General features: G+C 50.2%; 1 protein-coding gene across 1 annotated transcript; it reads right to left on the reverse strand.

Annotated features, from left to right (window-relative positions):
* Positions 1-655: 655 nt before the first annotated feature.
* Positions 656-20,145, reverse strand: LOC144806410 (homeobox protein Hox-B1-like). Its single transcript, XM_078672772.1, has 2 exons — positions 19,479-20,145; positions 656-708 (listed from the first exon to the last, which is right to left on the reverse strand). The coding sequence occupies exons 1-2, from the start codon at positions 20,143-20,145 to the stop codon at positions 656-658; spliced, it is 720 nt and encodes a 239-aa protein (XP_078528898.1).
* Between the last annotated feature and the right edge of the window lie 1,812 nt (positions 20,146-21,957).

The raw sequence follows: 21,957 nt of genomic DNA on the forward strand, positions 1-21,957 counted from the left end.
TTCATGTTTCTCTTCTTAAAAAGGTTTCACCCCATTTGAAAGAATTGAGGAATAGAGAACCTATTTTAGTGAAAGGACGAGAAGTATTTTAAGTTAAAAGAATCTTAGTTTCAAAGTCCATTCGAGGGAAAATCTTCTATCTTGTAGACTGGAAGGGTTTTGGCCCAGAGGATAGGTCGTGGGTGGAACAATCAGATGTTCATGCTCCCCGATTAACCAACATTTTTCACTTGCAAAATCCTCACAAACCTCAGCCCGGAGGCTTAACCTTGCGAAGGGGTACTGTCAAGGTGTAGGAAAAAGAAATCAAAGCTCTTCTTTGTCCCGCAGTCTCTGCCATTAAATGGGCATTGCAAAGATTACCCGCTCGCAAATGGTCGCAAGTGATTATACTGCGGAACTGGGTATGCTCCCCTGTACTACCAACAGGGAGGACCGCGGTAGAAGTTGTCGGTCTAGTCCTGCGCTCCTGGACACGGGTGCGAGGTCTAGACAAGCTGTGAAGAGCGCCGGTTGATTTTAGAACCACGCACTTCACCAACGGATTTTCAGAGATTAGTCACGTTCTTTCTGTAGTCTAGTTAGAAATACCAATTTAAAGTAAACAGGAAAAAAATATATAAAGAGAAGAATTAATACTTACTCATTGAATACTTCAGTTCCTGATTTCTTCGTCGCTTGGTTGACGGCGGAAGCTCCTGAAGGTTCCTAAGGGAGAAGTAAGAAGAATTCAGAAGATAAGAAAGTAAGGCAGAGAGTGAACGAACAAATGAGTGAAAAAGAATAAATGAACTCACACGAGTTAAAGGGTGCTAAAAATTTGTTTATAATGCAGTTTACCAAAGAATAGAATACTTATATTGTAGAATAGAAGAGGAGCCAAAGCCATAGGCACTTTGGGTAAGGAAATAGAGAGAGAGTAAGAAAGTGGAGAAGGAAATTAGTAATGGTGTGCTTTTCTGTTACAGCAATTTCCACTCATGCTTAAAGATAGAGAGGGAATAAGAAAGGCATAAACGGAGTACGGCAGAAAGGAAGAAGTAGAGTAGAAGAGCCAGAAGGTCAGATAGTCTCTTCTCTGTCCCATTCCCCTTCCCCCCGGCTGGGTTCGCTTACTACTCCACCTACATCCATTGCCTTGCTTTTACTACTGCCAGAGGCCCAAACATTAAAGATAATCCCTTTGGATAATGGGAACACTGGACAGTTTTTAAACTTCACTTTCACATCACTATCACTGCACACTCAGTAAATATACCTGCTCTGCTGTAATACAGGCCTTGTAGCACAGCAGGGACACACTTGGTGTCACCGGGTAGGCCCGATGATGAAGCATGCCACCAACTAGGTTGGTGGATGGGGGCTTCATAAAAAGAAAGAACCCTTTTCTTTTTATCACTAACAACATAGTTTTGAGTCTCATATCACGTCTTGACAGACTAGTTCTCATTGATTTAACATGCCTTTGTCATGAGCCATCTGGGGCTCAATGGTAACTCTGGATACTTTTCAAAAACTCGGATTACTAGCCCTTACAATAAAATACATTGCATGGAAAGGAGCATCTCTGGGCGGTGAGAGAAGCGGCTGAGGCGGTCCACACTCCTCATACACAGAGGACACGATAGGCCTCAACTCCTATCCCTACCGAGCAAGTTTAATCCCAGCAGGGGACAGGTCTCCACTTCTCTGCATCTCCCTGGATAGCCCTCAACCACTCTGTATTCCCCTGGACAGGCTTCCCCTCCTCTGCACCCCTCCCGGATCAGCCTCACCTCCTATGCACACCCAGCCCAGGACAGACACCACCTCCTCTGCAACCCCTGTGCACGCCTGACCTCCTCTGCACCCCAGGACAGGCCTTGCTTCCTCTGCACCCCTAAAGATGGGCCTCAACTCCTCTGCACCCTGGGGCAGGCCGCACATCCTCTGCACCCCCTGCACAGGCCTCACCTCCTCTGCAATCCCAGACCAGGAACCTCCTCCTCTTCATCCCTGGACAGGCCTCACCTACTCTTACCCCCCTAGACAGGATATACCTCACCTCCTCTGAACCCTGGACATTCCTCACCAGCACTGCACCCCCTGTGCAAGTATGACATCCTATGCACCACTGGACAGGCCTCGTCTCCTCTGCTCCCCCTGGAAAGCATTCTCCTCTGCACCCCTCAGGACAGGTCGCCCCTCCTCTGTACCCCTGGACAGGCCTCGCCTCCTCTTCATCCCTCTGGACAGGCCTCAACCACTCTGCATCCCCTGGAGAGGCTTCACCTCCTCTGCACCACTCCCAGATATGCTGCACCCCCAGCCCAGGACAGGCACCACCTCCTCTGCACCACTGGACAGGCCTCACCTGCTCTTAACCCCCTGGACAGAACATGCCTCACCTCCTCTGTACCCCCGGACAGGCATCACCTGCTGTTAACCCCCTGGTCTGGACATGCCTCACCTCCTCTGAACCCTGGACAGGCCTCACCTGCTCTGTACCCCCATGGACAAGACATGCCTCACCTCCTCTGCACCCCCTGGATAGGTCTCGCCTCCTCTGCTCCCCCTGAACAGGCATCTCCTCTGCACCCCTCATTACCCGCCTAACCTCCTCTTCTCCCCCTGGACAGGTCTCACCTGCTCTCCTCCCCATGGACAGGACTTACCTCCTCTGCACCCCTAGACAGGCCTCGCCTCCTTCGCAACCACTCCACCCCTGAAAAGGACATGCTTCACCTCCTTTGCACCCTTTGGACAAGCCTCAAATCCTCTGTACACCCCCTGGACAAGCCTCACCTCCTCTGCAACCCCTGGACAAGCCTCACCTCCTCTGCACCCCATGGACAGGCCTCACCTCCTCTGCACCCCTGAGAAAATCAACTCCCCAGCACATGTATTTAAGTAATATGTGGTTTCCCTCTAAGTTAAAACAAAGTACAGTAAATGAGTCACAGATTATACACAATTCTTTCTTTCTTTTGTCTTGTTCGTGTTTTTTTCTGGTGTTCTCGGCCACAACCAACATTTGTTTCGTCGCTACAGGGTGTGATTCCGCGACTTTCTCAAGACTGTGTAAAAAATAAAGGTACAGAACCATGGTCTAAATAGAAGTCACATCCTTCTCAGGCATTGGTATTATTTTTTGTAAAATTAAATACGGCCACAGCGCATATAAACTAAGGGGGTTGTCTATGTTAGGTATACAAACAATAGTAACCTAACCTTGTTGAGAAGATACATGTAAAATAAGCATTCTAAGATACAGTATACGACGGAGAGAGCGAATCTAGATAAAACTCCAATGGCAAAATGACCTCCTCATAGCCCTGCTGCACAAAATCCTTGGAAATTTTCAAGTGTGAAAACCCGTGTCTGTGATTGGGTCCGAGTGATGGCTCTCATGTCGTGTGCTCTAGTCTAGGGGTCATAAGTCCCAAACCTTTGAGCCCCAAGTGTATCAAGCATGAAGGTGAGAAATAAACACCTCTACCGTCCCAGTATAACTTTCTGTAAATAAAGAAGGGGTATTTTTAAAGGTCTGAAAATCCATCTCTGTAAAGTTCCAGCATGATGGATATTTCAAAGAAACCTACTTTCAATGTGGTGTTAATTCCGACCCACACAGGGTTCCGTTAAGTATCAACGATGAGTCCAAATGATGGGTCCTCTGATTCATGTGTTCTTGTTTTCTTCCAAGAATCAGGCTATAGCTGTAAATCAAATGCTATGGTCATGTCCTAGTGTGCTAAGCGTCAGAATAAACCACATGTCTGATAGTGCTCTTAATCCCCAAGTTAGCTATCAAAGCACTGCTTCAAAGCGCTCTGTTATCAGGGGATCCACTCTCAGCCGAGATCCGGCTCTATTGGGAACTCCTTACCTCGGTTGCTTCAGTACGAGGCACAGAAACAGCCCCATAAAGTGTGAGGTGAACCAGGGTTCAGTGTAAAGCCGTGTTTACCCGAGCCCTGCCACAGATTGTTGAAGTCTCTCAAGGCCTCACTCTTTCATGCAAACGCTGACAGTGACCTGCGCCTGCTGTGTATAAGGAAGGGTCCTTGGGTCTATGGTCAGCCTGGATCTCCCATCGAGACCTACAGGGAGCCGTTCATTCAGGTATAAACATTCATCCAAACATTCATCCTCATGTCTCCCTCGTGCTCCCTCCGGGTCTTTGGAGCCTGATGACCCGGAAGCTATCAAAGTACATGAAGCCTAGGATCTCGGTCTTACCTCTCTACCGTCGCAGAGTCCAGCAGAGGACCCGAACATCAACACAGGAACCGGTGTGTCCAAGCCCGCAGCCCGAGCGCGGTGTGCGGGATCCAGATCTGTGCGGTATCAGCAGAGGAACCGGCCGTCGTTTTGGGTGACTTCCGGTATCCCGACATAGCAATAAACGAAGGACTACGGTCGTGGAAGGGGCGACATCTTGGAATGGGGAATCTGTCAAATGCTCGTGTTCTGTGCACGTCACAGTTGCGCATGTGCAGGGCGAAGACACTACTCCCTATGCCGATTTAGGCCCTTGCACGGGGTACAGACTGAACTGCCCTGAACAGATGACGCTCCGTCTCACTGCGGCTGCGCAGAGGAAAGACACTGCCCCCTCCCCATAGACGAGCCGAACCGAGGAGCTTTGCACTTAAATACATCTCCGCGGGTGCTGTGGCAGCTGTTGTCTCTCATTCATTGTGTCCCCGCGCGGACCTGTGCTGGCGCTGAGCTGTCGCCCTTTACTGTGCTGTGAACGAAAGAAAGAAATCTTTCTTACAATCTATCTGTCCTCCGCGCATGCGCAGTTGTTCATCCATCAGGCCCTCTTTAACACGCGTTCCCCGGCGGGAGGCAGTATCTGTCCTCAGCGCATGCGCAGTTAATCCAATGTCTCTTTCATCTGCACTGTGGGAAGCGGTGTCTATCCCCAGCGCATGCGCAGTTATCCATGAACAGACCCCTTTTAACCCCGCGCTCATGGTGCAGTCCTGGCCTCTGGGTCAGCAGGAAGCACAGCACCCAAACCACCCAGGTGAGGCCTGACCCCAGCAGGGCCCTCAGCACCCAAACCACCCAGGTGAGGTCATGACCCACAGCAGGGAGCACAGCACCCAAACCACCCAGGTGAGGCCCGACCCACAGCAGGGCCCTCAGCACCCAAACCACCCAGGTGAGGTCATGACCCACAGCAGGGAGCACAGCACCCAAACCACCCCAGGTGAGGCCAGACCCACAGCAGGGAGCACAGCACCCAAACCACCCCAGGTGAGGTCAGACCCCAGCAGGGAGCACAGCACCCAAACCACCCAGGTGAGGCCCGACCCACAGCAGGGCCCTCAGCACCCAAACCACCCAGGTGAGGTCATGACCCACAGCAGGGAGCACAGCACCCAAACCACCCAGGTGAGGTCAGACCCCAGCAGGGAGCACAGCACCCAAACCACCCAGGTGAGGCCCGACCCACAGCAGGGCCCTCAGCACCCAAACCACCCAGGTGAGGTCATGACCCACAGCAGGGAGCACAGCACCCAAACCACCCCAGGTGAGGCCAGACCCACAGCAGGGAGCACAGCACCCAAACCACCCCAGGTGAGGTCATGACCCACAGCAGGGAGCACAGCACCCAAACCACCCCAGGTGAGGCCAGACCCACAGCAGGGAGCACAGCACCCAAACCACCCCAGGTGAGGTCATGACCCACAGCAGGGAGCACAGCACCCAAACCACCCCAGGTGAGGCCAGACCCACAGCAGGGAGCACAGCACCCAAACCACCCCAGGTGAGGCCCGACCCACAGCAGGGCCCTCAGCACCCAAACCACCCCAGGTGAGGCCAGACCCACAGCAGGGAGCACAGCACCCAAACCACCCCAGGTGAGGTCAGACCCCAGCAGGGAGCACGGCACCCAAACCACCCCAGGTGAGGCCCGACCCACAGCAGGGCCCTCAGCACCCAAACCACCCCAGGTGAGGCCCGACCCACAGCAGGGCCCTCAGCACCCAAACCACCCCAGGTGAGGCCATGAGATACAAAGACTGTCTGCTGCTGGGAGGGACTCCAGCCTGTTGTCCGGGATTCATTTGTTGTTGTTGTTGTTGATTATTTTGTCTCCTCAATGCTCATTGGCCCTCACTGCTGGAGTTGGGTCGCTCTTTTCAAGGCCTCAGCAAACGGTGACATTTGTGTCGCCTGAAAAGTCTGTGATGAGAAGATCGACTTGAATCCCGTTTGTGGCTTTCACCAGAGTGAAGGGGGGCCGCCCCGTCAATCGAAAGTGAAAGAACACACTCCCAGGCACCACCGACTGCGCCTCATTGTACCTGGGCTGGGCCTGCACAGCATCAACTGATGAGGCTAAAACTCCCCCAAATATGACTCAACCTCACTAGGGCCTCAGTGACCAGGCAGCAGTCAGCCAATGCCCATCAGGTAAACAAGCATTGGCATCGCCAGTAGCTCTCGCCTCTGGGACCTTATAAGTGTTTAGTTATCCAGCACAATATCCTTGGTGCAACAACATCAACTGTTGCATGGCTAAACACGTATAACATCCCAAAGGCGCGACCTATTGGCCATGCCAATGCTTGTTTTCATTGGTTCCTGTTTGAGCCTTTTAGAGATGCAAGCTTCTGTTTCGTCCTCCTGTCTAACTACTCCCACATTTTGTTGATCTAGGTCATGGATACTCACAAACATTTTCTCGGGGGCCGCAAAGTTTGGTCTGTGGTGTGACCGAGGGCCGCCCTGATGCCAGAGGGGGTGTAAAGTCTGGGATGGGGAAACAAAGCATGTATATCTAGTGGCTGCCTTTAAGAATGAAGGTGTTCCTAAAGTTAAAGGCCTTGTTACTTCATTTTCCTAAGTGCAATTAACCTTTAAATAAGTGTTTGCTGTATACGTACGTTTCTTGTTCATGTTAGTTCTGACTCGAGTAAACAGCAGCCCAGTGCTGCTGCTGCCCGGGGGTCCGCAAGTCAAGACCTGAAAGGCCTTATGCGGCCCCGGGCCGTACTTTGAGTATCACTAATCTATATCCTCCCGGAGACCACCCCAGCTACATGTGTATTTCCATGTTCTTCAAAAAGGGGTCGCAGTTGAGCAGACAGGCTTGTCAAGTCTTCAAGGAAGTGTGAGTGTGACGAGGCTGGTGTATTTATTCACCACTTAACTAATCAGTCTCCTGTCCCTCCGTCCTTACGAAAGCCACAATTTGTGACACATTTGCTATTTTAAGGATTGTAATAACATCACTTTTGTATATTTAAGTCCATACAGGTACTGAACACAGCTAACCGCAAGTACAAAAATGAAAAGTACAGGGGGCACGAGCCCTAAACAAAACTAAAAATAGGTTTCAGAGGGGCAGGGTTTGTTAATTAGCATACGCAGTGTGCAGTAATGTCACAGAGAGGGACATTGCAAATCTATAATGCCTCTCTTTAATGGTAATGAACCGGCATTCACGTAATATAAGCACGCACATGAGCAGCGTATACCCTCATGTACATGAATAAAGAAGTCTTAAATGTATTTTGGTACAACAATGTGGGAGAGTTTTAATGAAACGTGGTGGAACATGTTAACATTGACTTTCATTGGGCAGAGCAAGTTTCCAGTGGGAGAAAGCTAAAATATTGTAATGCATGATATAGAATGAATATAGTGCTCTCTGAATCTGACTTGCATATCTATGTACTTTTTTTACTGCATTGCACAGATATTCTATGCAGTAATCTATTATTATTTTCCTTTTGCATGATAACTGTGCATTACAGTTAGCTTATAGATGCCACTTCTTCAGCTATTCACTAATGGAGAGCATTTTTATTTTGGTGCCCGTAAATATTCTATATCTCAGTGCGACCCTGATAGTTGGCAGCCCACTAGCGATTCATTTGATGTTTACTAAATACCAGGCAGTTGGGGTAAACCTGCTACTTGCTACCAAATGGGTGTTAGGACACACAACAAACTGGAACAAGCATTTGCAATGCAATTGGTCTCACATTTACGCAAGTTTGAGCTATTGGCATTGTAAATGACAATGCCTTTTATTTATGTTTTGGGTTTCAAAACATAAATAAAATGCTTTGTCATTTACAATCCCAATAGCTTAAACTCGTGTAAATGCGCTACCTGTTGCATTGCAAATGCTTGTTATCTTCAGTCTCATGGTCTTTTTAGTAACATTAGAAAACTTAAATTTGAAGATTTTGTGTGGGCTCTTATGGCCTAGGGCGCCGTACACACAACAATACATTTCTAATTTGTTGTCAACAAAGTTTGAATTTGAATGATTCTGCCCAGGTTTAACCAAAAGCTGTCAGTTACTGAAACATTTTGCATAGTGTATTTTCCTGTCAACAAATAAACATGTGTGTGGCATAAATGCCTTAGTGCCCGCTTACTTCCTTGAAGTACTATTTTCCTTACAGTAAAGTCCCCAATTTAATTATATTCAAATGGCATTAGATTTATGGAATTCCCCCTTCGCACCCCACAACATGGATTACCTAGATACCTGTGTGTGTGGTTTGATTGCCACAGTTGTCCTTGAGGACTCCGGGTCAATGGTGAAGATGGACATATACTGTTTGAAGAAGTTATGTCCAGTGGTCCTTTTGGCAGCGGCTATAAACCACTCACGCCTCTTTGTCCCATGCTCCACTGGCATCCCACTGATTTTTCATGGAAGATTAAATCTGCCCCTGTAAGTGTATCCCGCCCCTGGGATCTATTCAAAGCCAATGGCCTGTTCCATTAAACCACGCGAGCTACCGGGGCAGAACCCACAGATGGCCGCCGCGGTGTGTGCATCTGCGGCGTGGCGGCCGTGCTCTCAGGGCTTCTACGCGCTTGGTTTCTTGGCCTCCAGGTGTAATATTACTGTAGCACCAAGGCCGCAGGCCACGGCTCTCATTCAGTCCATTTTTTTCGTAAATGTATTGTTTGGGTGAGGGGTTAAGTTCCTCTTAATTTCCAACAGGAAGAGGACTTTTCTGCAGATGCGCCACTGAAAAATCTTTTAACGTTATTCATTGCATAGGAAATTAAGGTGGTGGACATGGTGGTGGTAGATGCGGTGGTGGTGGACATGGTGGTGGTGGTGGATGTGGTGGTGGACATAGTGGTGGTGGTAGACTTGGTGGTGGTGGACGTGGTGGTGGTGGATATGCTGGTGGTGGGGGTGGTGGTGGACATTGTGGTGGATGTGGTGGTGATTGACGAGGTGGTGATGGACGTGGTGGTGTTGGACACAGTGGTGGTGGACGCGGTGGTGGGCGTGGTGGTGGTGGCATGGTGGTGGTGGATGTGGGGGTGGACGTGGTGGTGGACGTGGTGGTGGACATGGTGGGTGTGGTGGTGATGGACGTGGTGGTGGTAGATGTGGTCGTGGCCTCATGGTGAACGTGGTGGTGGTGGTGGACATGGTGGTGGTGGATGTGGTGGTGGTGGATGTGGTGGTGGTGGACATGGTGGTGGTGGATGCGGTGGTGGTGGACATGGTGGTGGTGGTGGATGTGGTGGTGGACATAGTGGTGGTGGTAGACTTGGTGGTGGTGGACGTGGTGGTGGTGGATATGCTGGTGGTGGGGGTGGTGGTGGACATTGTGGTGGACATGGTGGTGGTGGATGTGGTGGTGATTGACGAGGTGGTGATGGACGTGGTGGTGTTGGACACAGTGGTGGTGGACGCGGTGGTGGGCGTGGTGGTGGTGGCATGGTGGTGGTGGATGTGGGGGTGGACGTGGTGGTGGACGTGGTGGTGGACATGGTGGGTGTGGTGGTGATGGACGTGGTGGTGGTAGATGTGGTCGTGGCCTCATGGTGAACGTGGTGGTGGTGGTGGACATGGTGGTGGTGGATGTGGTGGTGGTGGATGTGGTGGTGGTGGATGTGGTTGTTGTGGACGTGGTGGTGGTGGTGGATGTTATGGTGGTGGACGTGATGGTGGTGGATGTAGTGGTGGACGTGGTGGTGGACATGGTGTTGTTAGTGGTTGTGGTGGACATGGTGGTGGTGGACATGGTGGTGGTGGACGTGGTGGTGGTAGATGTGGTGGTGGTGGACACGGTGGTGGTGGACACGGTGGTGGTGGACGTGGTGGTGATGGACGTGATGGTGGTGGACGTGGTAGTGGTGGACGTGGTAGTGGTGGATGTGGTGGTGGACGTGGTGGTGGTAGTGGATGTGGTGGTAGTGGATGTGATGAAGGACGTGGTGGTGGTGGATGTGGTGGTGGTGGTAGTGGTGGTGGACGTGGTGGTGGTGGGTGTGGTGCTGGTTGACGTGGTGGTGGAGGTGGGTGTCGTGGTGGTGGTGGTGGTGGACATGGTGGTGGTGAACGTGGTGGATGTGGTGGTGGTGCACAAGGTGGTGGTGGTGGATGTGGTGGTGGTGATGGACGTGGTGGTGGTGGACATGGTGGTGGTGGTTAAAGGGGTGGTGGATGGGGTGTTGGTGGATGTGGTGGTGGAGGACATGGTGGTGGACGTGGTGATGGTGGTGGACGTGGTGGTGGTGGTGGACATGGTGATGGTGGTGGACGTGGTGGTTGGGGTGGAGTTGGTGGTGGTGGATGTGGTGGTGGTGGACGTGGTGGTGATGGACGCAGTGGTGTTGAACGCGGTGGTGGTGGATGCGGTGGTGGATGTGGGGGTGGACGTGGTGGTGGACGTAGATGTGGTCGTGGTGGATGTGGTGGAGGCCGTGGTGGTGGTGGTGGTGATGGACATGGTGGTGGTGGACATGGTGTTATTGGTGGATGTGGTGGACAGGGATGTGGAATTCCTATAGCCCGACGCCCGGGACATATTGTTTGGGGTCAAGGGCAACAAGTTTTCATGTGTATTTTGTCCTTGGGACAAGTAGGCCCAACCCCCTGCAGCACAAACCCCTTGGCTGCCTGTTTACAGTACCATATTTCGAATTGGGGAAGGGAACGGTCTGCAGTTAAGGTCATATTTGTGTCCATGTGTTAATGATGTTCAGACTTGTATTTATGGTTCATTAATGCAAAGCCTTTATTATTGGGGTGAGCATCCTAAGTAAATGTTGTAAGCTCAAACTGTAAGCACTACTGACAGTGGTTCCAGTATAAAAATGTGCACAAATGTTTTCAAAGTTTAGCAATACGAGGCTATGTATAATGCTCCCAGAATGCTCTTTGATTAGATGCAAATATTTGCAGAAGCTTGAAAGCACGATTGATGATTCTTTGCTTTCAAAATAAAATTTTCTTAAAAAAATGTAAGTAGGAAAAAAACATTTCACTAAACTACTGTAAATTTTTAAGTACCATTTCTTGGCAGCATCATTTAGTAAACTGTGTTGATGTATGCTAGTGTTTCCAAAAATATTAAAAATGGAAAATCAGTGTAACCAGTTTCAATAAGATTATGGTAAACAAATAAACAAGCATTGGCAAAGCCTATAGGTCTGAAATTGGTGGTCAGCCTTTTGGTTTTGCCAATGTGTGTCTTGTTTTGGCAAGGTTTGTGTTAAAACCTTATTGGTGTGAGAGCTGCCAGGCCTTCACCATTATAACAAACATTTGCACTAGCAAAACATATTTGGCCTCAAAAAGCACACACTGCTACAGCAGTTCCTGGCACTGAACAAAACGACCTTGTGTGCCGATATGCTCCTTGCGTAAGAGCAAAATGCTGTCACTCACAGTGAAGTCAGCCAATAGACAGATCGAGAAAAACTAAGAAACAGAATTTTAATAAACACAAAAGGTCATGGTTAAAGCCAGACCTAATTAGGGGCCCAATTATTAAGGAAAGTCTCAAAAGTGCACCCATGGTATTTGTCCTTGCATTAATTGCAAATGTATGGCTTTTGTGAATTCACAAGAATTTACAGATGTAGGCCAAGAACTGCTACTCTTAGAAAATATTTGTCAACTGCATTTAAACATGAGCACATATGCATGTGTAGATTTGCTCATGCGAAAAATCTTTTGAGTGTTTGCAAGTAAACCTTCCCACTAACCACTTTTTTCGAGACCTGGAAGAAGTGTTACATATGCCATTGTCAGGAGTGAATTCCCAACCTTTCTCAGTACGAGAAAAGGTTAGAGAAGAGTTGGTGACAACCCTTAAAATATGCAAGTTATTAGGTTTGCCCAGACTCAAAAGGGCATTCCAACCCTGAAACTACTGATTACCACTACCTTCATCCCCATTATGTAGATCTACGGAAACGTGGCAATATAAGGGAATTGTTAGTATTCAAACCCTACTGTGGTATGAGCCCTGGCATAATCAGAGAGGCCAAATCCAAGATCGTATATAATGTGACTGCTGCCATAATTTGTCGCCGCACTACATGGCACAAAATCGGTCAAGTGGATTTTGCTCCAGGACAAGTAGATTTATGAAGCAACTTGCCCCATGGACAAGTAGATATTTCTATAAATTCCACACCCCTGGGTGGACATTGTGGTGGTGGATGTGGTGGTGGTGGACATGGTGGGGGTGGTGGTGGACAAGGAGCCTCGTATACCACACATATAATAATACAGAACAGAGCACCCTTTCGAGTGGATGACAGTGTAGGCCACATAACTTTCAAGTCAGTAACACCCCCATGCATGCACTCATCCTGCACACACTTTCCTTAAAGCGACTTCCTAGCTGGTGACCCGCATGCATGCACTCACCCTGCAAACACTTTCCTTAAAAGCGACTTCCTAGCTGGTGACCCCCATGCATGCACTCACCCTGCACACACTTTTGTTGCAATAACTTCCTAGTCGGTGACCCCCCATGCACGCACTTACCTTGCACACACTTTCCTTGCGGTGACTTCCTAGCTGGTATTCACCATGCACGCTCTCACCCTGCACGCACTCTCCCTGCAGGGGCTAGTGGCTACCTAGCTGGTGATCCCCTTTGCACACACTTTTGTTGCAGTGACTTCCTAATCGGCTGTGGTGACTTCCTAACTGGTGACCCCCATACACGCACTCCCCCTGCACACACTTTGTTGTAGTGACTTTCTGCAAGAAGCCTCTCTATGCACAATCTCACTGACACATTCTCTCTGATATAACGTCTGCACAATGGTTCCCGGTGCACAAGTTTCTCTGAAGACACGCGCCTTGCACGCGCTTTCCATGAGGGGTGTCACAGCGATATATATACCGCCAGCGCGTTTTCAGGCCATCGGTGACGTATCACGCACTGCTGGCAGACAGTTGTTCTCAGACACTTCCTGCACTCACAGTCCCCTCACAATCACGCTGCACACGCCTTCAACGAGCAGGCCTTCATCGCTGCACACAGCCCTCCAGCAGACAGTCATTACACAGACTGGTTCACCCTCTCCTTGCTTCCTCACCACCTGCACGGATGCAACCTTCACTCGGTGATTCCATACACTCACTATCACCCTTGCACACATCCACTCTCCCCACAGTGACTTCTTGCAGTGTGCGCCCTATTCACACCTCAACCACACGCGTGCACACACAGTCCCGGTAGACAGGGACTTCCCCTCCCATACAAACTTACTCCTTTCAAGATCTCACTGTGACGGCTCACTACCAGACGCGCACCTCCGATCACTCCCCGAGTTACACCTTCAACCAGTGACGCTCTGATCGGCCTCACTCCGTGGGGCATCCAATCTCACACCAGAGGGCGCCCGTTTACACACTTATCACACTATCTGCTCCATCCTTTTGTTGTTGTTAGCCACTGCCATGGCACTCACTGTGGTAGTGCCCCCAGCCTCACCCTCTTTAAAGCCCTCGATGAAATCTGCAGCGATCCCCTCTCATGAACAGCTCCCAGGTACACGTCAGTGTCCTTCTCCCACCAGCAATGTCCCCTCTCCCCCCTTGCAGGGCATTCCTTGACCCTGCAGCCCATGTCCCCGAACCCTGTGTTACCCTTCTAACCCCCGAATTACTGCTTGTCTACTACAGTGCCCTTTCGCTCCCTCTATAGCAAATCTGTTACCCCCACCAGGCCCTCTCTCGCTCAAGCAGTGCAACTTTCACACCACCTGGAGCTCTTTCTCACCTCTAGCAGAGCCCCTCTCACCCTTAGTAGCGCCACTCTCATCCCCAGCAGCACCCCTCACAGCGTCCTCTCACCACCCCACAGCGTCCCTCACATCCTCGCAGCACCCATCACACCCTCGCAGCGCCCATCACACCCTTGCAGCGCCCATCACACCCTTGCAGCGCCTATCACACCCTCGCAGCGCCTATCACACCCTCGCAGCACCCATCACACCCTCGCAGCACCCATCACACCCTCGCAGCACCCATTACACCCTTTCAGCGCTGCTCTCACACCACCTGGAGTTCTTTCTCACCTCTAGCAGTGCCCCTCTCACCCTTAGTAGCGCCACTCTCAACCCCAGCAGCACCCCTCACAGCGTCCTCTCACCACCCCACAGCGCCTCTCACATCCTCGCAGCACCTCTCACACCCTCGCAGCGCCCATCACACCCTCGCAGCACCCATCACACCCGCAGCGCCCATCACACCCTCGCAGCACCCATCACACCCGCAGCGCCCATCACACCCTCGCAGCACCCATCACACCCGCAGCGCCCATCAAACCCTCGCAGCGCCCTTCACACCCTCGCAGCGCTCATCACACCCTCGCAGCGCCACTCTCATCCCCAGCAGCACCCCTCACAGCATCCTCTCACCACCCCACAGCGCCTCTCACATTCTTGCAGCACCCATCACACCCTCGCAGCACCCATCACACCCTCGCAGCGCCCATCACACCCTCGCAGCACCCATCACACCCTCGCAGCACCCATTACACCCTTGCAGCGCCGCTCTCACACCAGCTACAGTTCTCTCACCTCTCTCAGCCCCCTCTCACCCTTAGCAGCCCCCCCTCAAGCTTTGAAGCCATCGCTGTTGCATATTTATCTTATGCAACTAACAACCATTGACAAAGCCAGCAGTCCTGACTTGTAGTAGATGTAATGTTACTTGTTGTATATGGATGGAATGGCGAAGCAGCAAAATACCAGTGGGGCGACACACTATGCCGAGCATGGATTTTCAGTTTGGGTTTTTAAGCCACGCCCTTCATTACATTGACCACGTCCCGCTGGGAGCCATCACAAGGTTTTTCATTCCACTTAAAGCCCTTCCTCCGGTATAGTGACTTCCTGCTGAACAGGGAGAACAAGTTCACTCAGACTTGGCAGTCAGCTCCAGAGAGACTAATCCATGCCCGGGCCCCTCATCCATTGGCACCTTGTGATTCTTACAGCGTTACAGTTCATATCTCATTCCCCTTATTGGATTTTGTCATTTTAGTGTCATTTTGTTCAATACATTTTACTTTTTTTTTCTATTTTGGTTTTGGTTTTTTTATGTTTTGCATTTTGACTTTTACTTTTTTGGTTTCTGCATAAATATTTGACATATTACCTTAAGTTAAGCCTGCCTGTTCCGTGCTTAGGTACCAGGGGGTTGACCCTAGGTTAATTGAATGGCTTTGAAAGTTCACTCTGATAAAGGTTGTGATTGTTTCTCATCTACCGTAAATAATAATTCAGTTTCTTACAGAAACGATCTGAAATTATTTGCAAAACAGGCAGGTGATAACCTACCAGGCTTGAAGCACCCTGTGGACAAACTGGAATATGGGAATAGTATTGTGTGGCAATAGAACCTCTAAAAAAATTCAGCTTGGAGATGAACCAAGAATCACGCTTGAATGTCACAACTTTTTAAAACAAGGTAGTCAGGAAAGTGTGGCGAATATATTGCAGCTCTTTGCATTTTGGCAGCCCCAAGCAAATTTGAGAACAGAGTGGATGTATGTAGCAGAGGCGAGTCTGTTCACCCATTATGAGTGGTGAGATCCGCTTTGCTGGTCTGCCTGAAGTTATGATGCTGCTGACAGTGGCCTGTCTGTTAATAGCAATGGTGTGACTGGTAGATCTATGAAGCCAAATAAGAGAAAGTTATCTTCCGTCACCACAGTCTTCGTGACTGAGACCAGTAATACTGAAGACTCTGAGACTCACAGCAGTAATTTCTCCTTTCAGAGCGTTATTGCTGCAGATGGAGTGAAGCCCAGACGTGAGCACATTACTAAGGTACCAACAAAGTTTAATATTGTTCATTTGTATTAACAGTTTCTCTTTTGCAGCTTTTGGAAATGCATTTTCTAGTTTTGTTGCTTTTTGGTTAGTTTTTTATTGTAGGCTGTTATCTTCGGTTTAAAGGGAAAGATGTTGTAGTGTGTGACTGTGGCGTGGGATCAAGAAGAGACCTAAGACCAGTTCGGGGTAGGTAAGGTTTTATTTTGGAAAACGTCTTTTTATGGCGGGTTGTCAAGGTGTCTCTCTGAAAAGCTCTGGGGTCCGTGATGGCGTCTGGTTATGGTCTTGTTTCCAGATGGTTAAGAAGGAGACTTCAGGGGATTTTCCGTTCTTCCTAACTCCTCGTTGGACTCCTCCAAGGAAAAGAAAAAGGTACAGATCGTCAGGATATGTACTCTATCTGGACTCTCCCACAGGGAACCGGGCAAGTGCAGGGGACACCCGTGCTAAGGTGCTAAACACTTTATTAAACGTGCGAGGGTGCAGAGGCGTGATTACTGGTGAGAAGGGGTATATTTACACGGTGAGGACAAAGAAAGGTTGGGCATATATTGTGGCACACACGCGGCTACAGTTTACAAGAACCTCGTCTTTCTACCCAGCCCGCCAAACGCTGCCATACCTGTTGTAGCCACACTCCTCCCTTGGGAGTGTGGCACGGCGATTCACGGATCCGGTGGCCTCCTGGCTTACTCCTGTCGTCCTCGGGTTCGCCTCCAAAAGCTCCGCTCTCTGCTCCTCCGGGCCACTCTCCCACGCTCGATCCTCGGTCGGTGATGTCACACGCCAGGACATCTTCTTCCGCGTTTTTACCCACTAGGAATCCCGCGTCGTCATCAGGGGCCGGAGCTGCATACTCGTGTGTCTTCCAGTTAAAGGGGCCGTCATCCAATTCGTCTGCTAGTTCCCAGGAACAGGCTTCTCCCCTGTTCCAGTCATGCTGATAATGAGGCAGAGAGGGGGAGGACGTCAGTTCACTACGCCACCACTCAACATTATCCGGTTCTTTTCCTCCCGTCCCCTGCCCAGTGTTACATTCCTCCCCACCTGGTTTCTGCTGATTGGGAAGAATGAATTGTCTGGATAGGAAATCAGCGTTTCCATTCTCAGTGCCCTTTCGATGTTGTATTGAAAAAGAAAAAGGTTGTAGAAAAAGGAACCACCTGAGTACTCTAGGTTATGGGCTTTGGTCCTATTCATCCATTGTAGCGGGGCGTGATCTGTATAAAGTACAAAAGGCTTGCCTTCTAGGTAGTACTTTAATTTCTCCACCGCCCACCTTATCGCCAGGCATTCTCTTTCGATCGTGGGATATTTGCACTCCCTAGGATGTAGTTTCCAGCTAATGTAGAGGATCGAATGTTCTAATCCATCCTCTCCTATTTGGGACAATACAGCTCCTAAGCCCATGTCCGAAGCATCCGTGGCTAAAGAGAAAGGTTTACTGAAGTTGGGAGGTATCAAAATTGGGCTTGTAGTGATGGCCACTGTAAGGGTCTTAAAGGCTTGTTTAGCCTCCTCCGAAGTATTTAGATTGGAGGAGGGTTTAATATCCTTTCTTAAAAGGTCTGTGAGCGGAGCTGCTGTCACCGCAAAGTTGTCTATAAATCTCCTGCGAATGGCCTACAAGGCCTAGAAAGGCTCGTATCTCTCTCTTTGTTTTGGGGAAGGGAGTATTCATGATGGCTTTTACTTTTTCCTCTTGAGGGGCTATAACACCTTCCCACAACATATACCCCAGGTATTTAACCTTCGAGTATGCCGCTCTAGATTTTTTTGAGTTAATGTGTAACCCTGCCTTGTGTAGGGCTTCTAGAATAGCTGTTAAGTGTGTTAAGTGGTCTGACCAGGTATTGCTGAAAATTACAATGTCGTCAAGATAGACGGAACAGAAGGAGGAAAAGGGGTGTAGGATGGTATTCATCAACCTCTGGAAGGTCGCAGTCGCCCCATGCAGCCCAAAGGGCAAGACGTTGAACTCATATAGGCCCTCCTCTGTTGCAAAGGCAGTCTTTCGTTTATTTTCTTCCCTAAGGGGTACCTGCCAGTACCCCTTAGTGAAGTCTAGCATGGTAATAAACTTGGCTTCGCCTATCCTTTCTATTAAATCATCCACCCGGGGAATGGGATAGGCATCAAAGGAGGAGATGTTATTTAAAGCTCTAATGTCCATACAGAACCGGATCGTCCCGTCCTGTTTAGGAATCATTACAATAGGGGACGACCAGTTACTTCTAGATGGACGGATAACCCCCAACTTGAGCATGTCCTGTACTTCCCTTTTTAGGTCTCGCTCGAGACCTATTACTGCTAAGATGCCTGTCAAGGGAGACAGACCGGTGCACGAGCTGCTCAGGGTCTGTGGATGCGCTTACGCAGGCCGGTCGTAGGCACGCGCACACGTGTATACACACAGACAGACGCACACATGCACGCGCGCACACACACACACACACACACACAGGCAGGCACACACATGCCGCCGCCCCCCCTCCTTACCCGCTGCTGCTGCATGGAATGACCCACATCTTCGTCTCCTACCTCAATCGTTGTTGTTTCTCCTGTTACTGCTTCCTCCTCTATATCTTGCTCTACCTTCTTCGCCGGCGGCAGTCCCAGGGCCGGTCCTAGGCATGGTCTGTATGGGCAGCTGCCCAGGGGGCCCTGCAGAATAGACCGCAGATCAGTGGGCCCGGCCCGACATGAAATGCAGAAAGTGCACTCGCGCAGACAGGAAGTGGAACTAGTGCACGTCACAGTGCGCGCGCGCACCCCTAATGGTGGTGGTGCCGTGCGCGGTGCGTACGATGTGGATCCCAGGGCAGTCAAGTTGGTAGCGCTACCAATGACGGCCCTGGACATCATTTTTGCCAGCCCCCACTCAGAAGTGACACAGCACGCCCGCCGCACGCGCTCCCTGGCCTACAGTCTCTACTCTCTTCAGCCAGGAGCAGGGTGGAGTCGGGAATCGGTTTGGGCCGCAATGGCATAACGTCTTAGATGAAGGTAAGATCACAGTCAGTTTACTATCTGGTTGTCACATAGGTATCACTGACTCTTGAACATGAGATATGTGTGAGTCCATTGCACATATCACACAGGCCTCTCCAGCCCCCGAACAAGAGATCTTTGTAAATACACCTTACATATCACACAGCCCCTGAACAAGAGATCTGTGAGACTACACAGATCACACAGGCCTCTCGAGCCCCTGAACATGAAAACTGTGTGAGTCCACTGCACGGATCACACAGGCCTCTCCGATGTGAGATCTGTGGGACTGCACTGGACAGATCATGAGATCACTGTGAGTGCACTGTATAGATGACAGCTCTTCTGGTTGAAGCATTGCTGCTCACTAAAGAGCTCTATAAACTATAGTGAACAAAGCCACTTACTGGTTTTGGGGGTATTTCTCTTCACTTTCATCCAGTCGAAGGTGTGCGTGGTGGAGGCCTGTTCGGGGTCTCCGAGAGGCAAGGTGGGCATGTGAGTGTAGGTGCCCTGCAGGAAGCCCTGCTGCTCCTGTAGAAAGGGGTGCTGCTGCTGGTAGAGGCCAGGTCGGAGGGAGGGGCAGTAGGTGTCCGTCAGGCCGCCGAGGCTGGATCCTGTGTTGGCGGGGTATACAGAGGGCTGGAAGTACATCCCCTCGCCCTCCTGGGTCAGGTAAAACTGGTGCCCGTAACCCGTGCCGCAGCTTTGAGAAGGGTACATGGGCGCCTGGCCAGGGTATGCCAGGCCAGCCCCCGATGGGTAGGCTGAGCCCTGTTGATGGAGCTGGCTGGACACAGCTGCGCTGCCCCCCACCATGAAGCGCCCATCTCCATTGTAAGTGTCAGCACCTGAGCAGGCCGGGAAGGCTGGGGCACCCTGGTCCAGGGGGTGGTGGTAGCCCTTGGGCGAGTAGGCGCTCGTCCCGCGGCTACAAATTGCATACTCTAAAAAGGAGTTCATCCTGGGATTGTCCATCTGCCACTGCCAGCGGAGTGACAACCTGTGTGAGAAGACTCCTCCTGCCCCGAGACCTTTGGATAGACTGTCAGAGCTGTGAACGTTCCCTTTCATGGATGGCGAGCCTTCAATCCTCGTACCCTGCACCCAGGACATGTGTCTCTGGCGAGGAGCCAATGGCAGAGGACCTCCTGAAGCCTGTCACATATCTGAGCCCATCCATCACCCCTCTGACATTTGCATGACAAAGAAACTTCAATCAAACCCGGCCCATCAATCTGATAACAACACACTCTTTGCTGACGCTCACATTGAATAACAGAGGAAGCCGTGATTGAAATACGCTTTCTATTAATACTGGTTTCAGTTCACACCCAGGCTTTTCTTGTTATCACGAGAAGCTTCAACACACCGAATACCTTTAATAATAGGATACTAGTGAGAAATCTCAGCGGGGCGCACACTCCACGAAGAAGTTACAACTGTGATTACTGATGTTGTTAACTTGGCAAGAACAATTTTCGATTCTAACTTTTGAAATACCAGCCCCTTTCACCCTCTCAGATATTGTGTGTGTCTGTCTGTGTGTCTCTCTCTCTCTCTCTCCTGACTGGCATTCAGACTCCGAGTGTTTTGTCTTGAAAGCGTTTAATCATTGCAAATACTCCACCTTAGTGTTTTGGTTTAACTAGATAACAGTACAATAAAAGCCAAAATAATTTGATAATGGTGCATTTCTTAAACATTTGAAAAACACTATGCATTCTGTCAAAATAAAACTCGTAAGTCAGAGAGACTCAGTGCCCTGTTGATGTATCATGTTAATTGGTCCTTTGTGCCTTTTGTTATTCACGATTCGCCTTTTGCACCTCTGCGTCTAGCACTCTTGTTACCTTTCTTCTGTTCGCTGGGAAAAGACACAGTGCACAGAGCAATAATGCGTTGGATTACTCGTAAAAGGACGTTTTCTTCCTACTTGCTTTTGTACTTGGTGTGCTTTTTATAAACATGGATAATTCAAAATCCCTTTGGAAGAAATAGGTTGAGGCTTTAAGTAGTACTGCGCTATAACAACAGACGAGAAACAATTTGTGTCGGGCAAATAAAATAACAGAATCTCCTGCTGGTTCGGATCCTTTAATCTACCAAGGTCCGCACAATTAACCCCTGTTCCAAAACTACTAGCAGACAATTATGCTCATGGCAGAGCAGCTAGCGGTAAAGGCAAAGTGTGAATAGAATAACTGCGCATTGTTGCTACATTATACATACGACATCTGAGTTGAGTTATAACTTTTGATAACCTTGTTACTGTTGGTTATTTTGTTAATCTTATTTCAATAACTCAAGGCTGCTACATACACCGCAAATATTACTGAAACTTGGTTATTTTCTCACAAATGTCCACCCTCCCTCCATGTTGCCTGTCCATGTTGCCTCCCGCCCGCACACCCTCCCTCTGTGATGCCTTCTGCCTAAACCATGTTGCCTGCCACCCACCCTCCCACCGTGTTGCCTCCTGCCCACCCTCCCTCCGTGTTGCCTCCCGCCTAAACAGTGTTGCCTCACACCCGCCTCGAAACCCACCCACCCTCCGTGCTGCCTCTCGCCCACCCACCCTCCGTGCTGCCGCTCGCCCACCCAGCCACCCTCTGCTGCCTCTCACCCAGCCACCCTCCGTGTTGCCTCTTGCCCAATGTGTTGCCTCTCGCTCAATGTGTTGCCTATTGCCCACCCACCCACCCTCTGTGTTACCTACCACCCACCCTCTGTGTTACCTACCACCCACCCTCCGTGTTGCCTAGCGAACCCCCAACCACCGTCATTGTTGCCTGCCACCCTCCCACCCATTCCCCGTGTTACCTCCCACCCTTAGTGTAGCCGATCGCCCACCCACCGTCCGTGGGGCTCACCGCTGGCCCACCC

The sequence above is a fragment of the Lissotriton helveticus genome, assembly GCF_964261635.1.
Source record: "Lissotriton helveticus chromosome 1_1 unlocalized genomic scaffold, aLisHel1.1 SUPER_1_unloc_7, whole genome shotgun sequence".
Classification (NCBI taxonomy): Eukaryota; Metazoa; Chordata; class Amphibia; order Caudata; family Salamandridae; genus Lissotriton; species Lissotriton helveticus.